We start from the raw sequence: 5,924 nt of genomic DNA on the forward strand, positions 1-5,924 counted from the left end.
TCCTTTACAATCAACCTCAAATACTGGGGGCATCACCCTCAGATAGTTACAAGAAAAATACTTCGTGTCGACAGGATCTCGATAGGCAAATTTTGTAAAGGACTGAACGGTCAAATGAACCGTGTCCATGTAGATTACTCGAGCCCTAATAGCAAAACATATATGCATGTATAATCTATTGAAAGAAGTATTTTTCCTCACCATATACTTCATGCCCTAGAGAAATTTATACTTTAAAATTTCATACTTATGATCTGTTGTGGAAACTGGCTTAAGGGCCGATCACAACTGAAGTTTAAAAAATTTACCCTATACTCGGGGACTGCCGTCCAAACAATTGACATGATCGAATTACTAAACCTCAAAATGGTAAGACCTTAAAAAGGCAATCCTCGATTTTATAGGCCACGAACACCCCATTCGGGGACTAACACTTCGAACGAGTTCGATGTATAACAGGGAAACAAGCCTAAGGGTCAAATCCCAAACTGAAGGCTACGGCCAAATTAACACGGTTCAGAGATGTCCAAATTCCGTTATAAAACAGGCCTTCAAATATTCTCATAAACCGGTTAAAAACGCAAACCTTGGCTGAGTTACTAAGGGTCTCGATAATATCGACCCCCAAAAAATGCTAAGGGGTATCGAATTGTTCGAACTCTCGGACAATATTGTGCTAAGACATAACAAAGCAAAGGATTTCGATAACATCAATCCTCGAAAAACCTAATGGGTACAAATTTTAACACCAATCCTCGAAAAACCTAATGGGTACAAATTTTTATGATTAATTCTTTCAAGCCAAAAAAAGGGAAAAGCCATTCTTTTGAGGCCATATCGGCCTAATTCAAGAGCCTAAGGGCCATTTTATTTTTTGAGTTTGAGAAATCGTCCTTACTCAACTAAAACCTAAGGGTCACTCTACTTCGAGTTCGAGCAAGTACTCCCTTGATTTTAAAGACTACACTGGTCCGACATTGGTCTAGTTACCTAAAGTCCCAAACTTTTGAGCAAAATCTCCATAAGGCATGAAGGCATGAATGAAATAGAATTTTCACGAGGCAGGAAATAGAATAAAAACAAGTCAAAAATAAAAAAGATCTTTCATATATACGAAGATATTTACAAGGACCGATCAAGGTCCCACACAGAAAATCAAAAAAGAAAAAGCCTAAGATTCCTAATTTTCCTCAGGGGCAGCTTCTTCTCCATCGAGGTCCTCCCCATTCTCGGACTCGCCCTTGCTGCCATCATCATCATCATTATCATCGGAAGAGGCCAACGCTCCAGCATCAGCTTCTTGCTCTCTAGTTTCTTGGATCTCCTCGAGGGTTTCCCTCTGAGATTGGCATTTGGCGAGTTCAGTAATCCAATGTGCTCGAGTTTGAGCGGTCTCGGCTGCTTTTCTCGCTTGGACATGAGCGGCTTCAGCATCGGCCCGGTAGACGGCCACAATCGCCTTTGCCTCGGCCTTTGCCTTTTCGGCTTCAGATTTGGCCTTTGCAAGTTCGGAAGCCAATCGAGCCTCGAGCTCCTCTATTTTCTTTGCTTGAGCTGAGCTCTTATACTTCATGCCTCGAAGCTGACTTTCGACCGATGACAATTGGGATCGAGCAGCCTCCTTTTCAGCAACAAAGCGGTCCATACTTTCTTTCCACCCCAAGGTCTCTGCCTTCATCATGTTGAACTCCTCACGGAACTGTTCGATTCTCTCGACCTTCTGTTGTAGTTGTGAGATTGAAATATTATCTACCGTTTCCGAATAGAGCGCATAAGCTTTTAAGATTTTCATTACCTGCCCGATCAGGTCGGTCTGATCTTGGTGAGCCTTGGCCAACTCGGCTCGGATGTCCTCGATCTTCTCTTCTTTTTGCCCACTGACAAGTTTAAGGGCATTCCTCTCCTCTGTGAACCCTAGGAGGTCGGCCTCACATCGGCTCAGCTCTGCTCGGGACTTTGAAAATGCCTCCTGATAGAGTGCCAAAGCCTATACGAAAAAAATAAAGGAAATTAGACTAGAAGAGAAGAAATAAACTAAGTATGATATCGACAAAGGGAGTTGAGACTCACCCGATTGAAGGCTTGTTGAGCCTCATCAAAGAGACTCAATGCTTTACTCAGGTCGGTGGAATTCTCGACCCCGATAAAGTAACCACGGAAGGGGTCCTCCCCTCCATGGGCCTCGTCTACTTCGTGAGTCCTTGTAGCTTGGGACTCCCGAATTGCCTCCTCGGAAAACGCAGAGAAAATCGGCGAGCCTCCAATATCTATTGCCCCAAGTGATCCACTTGGGGCGTTCACTTCGTTGCGAAGGGTCTCAGAGCCAGCCCCTTCAAACATACCCGCCTTTTGCTCATCTCGACGGGAGGCATCTTCGATCTTCGAAGACTCAGGGACTTTGCCCGAGCCCTTTTCCAAGACCCCCTCGGCTCAAGGCGGAATCTCCTCAACCACAACTGACTCAGCGGCCTTTGTGGCCTCGATGGTTTTCTTCACCCAGGCCACCAGTTCCGATCCATCATCTTTATCTTCTTCTTCCTCCTCCCTTAGCCGTTGAATCACATCCGCAGGTAGGGCAACGATGTCTTTCTTCGGCTTACAAAATGAATTCTTCTTAGGCTTTGGATCCTCAGAGAATTAGGTTCTTTTCCTCTTCTTAACCTTCGCCGGTTTCTGAACCGGGGTCGAAGTCTCCTCCTCACCAGACGTGGGCTTCATGACCGCATCCTTGCCCAGGCCTGTACACGAGAGAATTGAATAAGTAGAAGAAGGGCATCTTAATCAAATCATCAAATACACAAAAAGTGGGCTTACCCTAATTCTTGCCCTCTCATCGGCCCTTTGCTAAATCACGCCATGAGCGCTCGACGTATGTAGAGGTCGAGGCCGGGTTCCGAACCCAACTCTCGAGGTCGATAATCGCACGGGGCATCCAAGTGACCACTACATCATGGAAAAAGACATCAATGAGAAAAGATAAACGAACAAATAATGCATGGAAGTTAACAGTGAGACGATACTTACGATTCATGTTGCATTTCTCAGGAAATGGCATCTTCTCGACTGGGATTAGATCGGAAGTCCTCACTCGAACAAGCCGGCCCATCCATCCTCGATCCTTGTCCTCGTCTATGCTCAAGAATAGCCTTTTGGTAGCCCGAAGTTGGAGTTTTATTAACCCGCCTCGATAGAGGCGGGGGCTATACAGTTTGATAAGGTGATCGAGGGTGAAAAGAAGTCCCTCGACTTTGCTCACGAAGAATCGGAGCAGAATAACAATTCGCCAAAAGAAAGGATGGATTTGGCCTAGGGTTATTTGATATTGACGGCAAAAATCAACGATGATGGGGTCAAGGGGGCCCAGCGTGAAAGGGTAAGTGCAGACACTTAGAAACCCTTCCACATGAGTGGTAATGTCTTCTTCGGGGGTCGGGACCACCATGTCTTTGTCCTCCCAGTTGCAGTCTTTCTTTACTTGCTTAAGGTATCCCTCAGTTATCGAGCATATATACCTCGACAGTGGCTTGCATCGACAAGGAATAGACGAGGCTTTATCGATCTTGAAATCGGAGTTTAGCGTGCACCCCTCAGGAATACATTCCTCAAGACGGGGTTCCACTGGCATTTTCCTGCCGGTCGGTTGAGAAGATGAAGTAGCTTCTTTTTGTGGTACCGTTTTTGATGTTTTTGCCATTTTTGATGTTTTTGCCATTTTTGTGTGAGTTTGAAAAAAAAGGGAGATAATAGGACTTGACGTTTGAGAAAGGATTAACAGCAAAACCTAAAGATTTGTAGAAGGGAAGAACTTAAGAGATATAAAAGCTTTGGAGATTAGAAGGAAGTGAAAGTAAAGTTTGAATTAATGAGAAAGAGGTTTATTTATTGGATTCACGTCGATGGTTCAAAGGCACTAGTGGCCGACTGCCAACTGACACTCATTAATGACTTGGGGAACTATACCGATGGGACGTTTCGTCGCTTACGTCACGAGGATGATGTCATGATAGGTCGAGGCAGAAAATCGAAGGCTCAATTCATTTTCTTGTCATTACACTCCAAAAAACGAGGGGACTATCTGTATACGATTGAATTTAGGCTCACCCGATTCTACTATTTGACCGAGACGGGGAGGTTGCATCGAAGGACGGCCTCACAACGGAATAGATTAAATCACGAGGATAAGGTACCGAGTTCAGAATCGAGGTACCTATCGAGATCGAGGCTAGTAGCGATCGAAGATAAATGAGACAGACATCGAGCAAGATCGAAGATAGCACAATAACAGAAAGGCGAGATATCCGTGACTGGTCTAGGATCATGGCGTAAATCTCGGAACGGATCAAATCTGAAATAGTTAATTAGCTAATCATGGAATTTCCTCTGTAATTAGAATTATACCATAAGTAGAATTCCTATACTATATAAAGGGGGTTCTAATCATTTGTAAAGAACATTGTTCACACATATAAAAGCAATATAATTCTATTTCTCGTTTATACTATTGTTCATCAGCTTGTTATATTTTAATTGTTCTTGCATCAACCAGTTCAAGAATATCCAAACTCAAGGGCTAAGTTCTATTCTAACACTGGTTTGCTTTACTTTATAGTTTATTTCTGTTATTAATCTTCATATTTATCAATTGGTATTAAGTGAAATCACGTGTCCTTAGAACTTCGTTATAAGTTTAATTGTTATCCAATTTTAAGGGTAAACAAATATACAACTAACCGAACCAATTTCAAGCATAATATCTCTTGCGTGTTAGCCAAGTTTGAAATATATAGAAGACCCAAGTTGGTCGACCAAGGGTAATATTGACATTTTTATCTAACCCATACTTGCTTCAGCAAAGAACATGTGTTAAAGTCTCCATTCAGCTTCCTCCCGTTCTTCTAAGTTCTATCGAACAAATACAGAAATACTGGAATGTTCCCTTCTAACTTTTTCCCATGATTCTTGGTTCAGCTGCTTCTTAATTTTCTCTTCTCTTTCTCCATTTTAACTTCTACATTTGTTTATTTCTTGATTTTGAGGAACTGGAAACTGCATCTTCTTTCTTACAGTTTGTTATTTTTATTTTAATGAAAGATCAATTAAACTATGTTTCATTCTCCAGTTTGAGATCAATAAGACATTTAATCTGTCTATTCCATTTTCCGCCCATCTTCCTCCCTCCATGGATGGTGGCTGGGCTTTTTTGGTCGTATTATTCCCTTTTTAATGATTGATTTCAAACTTGGCTAACACGCAAGAGAGTGCCGCAATACCAGCAAATTACCCTTAAATCAAAACACACTGCCCCCTTCTGAAATGTACACTCTCATAAAGTTATACCAAATAGTAATATCATTTACCTAGTCATCGGAAACCGTTCATGCTGCCTAAGAATTTATGTCCTTCCCTTCAAAACTGAACTGTGACCTTGTACATGTAAATCCTATTCCCGCACAACACACCACATTTATTATGCCATCATGTGACAAGCATAAGAATTCTATTATCAACTCCGAGTCACTAGCAAATTACATACCTTATTAGTCAGAAACCTCTTTCTTGCTTCTTTCTAGGAGAAAATCATAACACACAACACGTTCCGTACACCGGTAGAAAATATCTGGTTCAAACCATGGTAGAACCCATCCTGAACACTTTGAAATCCATTCGCACATAACTAAGCTATCTGAACTGAATTCCTCTAACTCCACCAAGCCACACAGGTTGCCAAATTCGAGAGCATTGCCACGAAACACCTGTAGATACTAGCCACATCATAAGTACCCAAAGAACCGATCATACCCATTACTGTACTAACCCAACCTACTACCAAGCTGTCCTATTTCTCCAAGTTCTTTTTAAATTGCCTTCAAATTACTACTTTTTCCTTGTTAGAACACTACTATCCTTAACTAAAACTTACTCCA

General features: G+C 42.2%; 1 protein-coding gene across 1 annotated transcript; it reads right to left on the minus strand.

The window, feature by feature from the left end:
* Positions 1–1,180: 1,180 nt before the first annotated feature.
* On the minus strand, positions 1,181–2,340 carry LOC138898768 (uncharacterized). Its single transcript, XM_070184865.1, has 2 exons — positions 2,071–2,340; positions 1,181–1,987 (listed from the first exon to the last, which is right to left on the minus strand). The coding sequence occupies exons 1-2, from the start codon at positions 2,338–2,340 to the stop codon at positions 1,181–1,183; spliced, it is 1,077 nt and encodes a 358-aa protein (XP_070040966.1).
* Positions 2,341–5,924: the final 3,584 nt, after the last annotated feature.

Source organism: Nicotiana tomentosiformis, chromosome 9 (assembly GCF_000390325.3).
Source record: "Nicotiana tomentosiformis chromosome 9, ASM39032v3, whole genome shotgun sequence".
Lineage (NCBI taxonomy): Eukaryota > Viridiplantae > Streptophyta > Magnoliopsida > Solanales > Solanaceae > Nicotiana > Nicotiana tomentosiformis.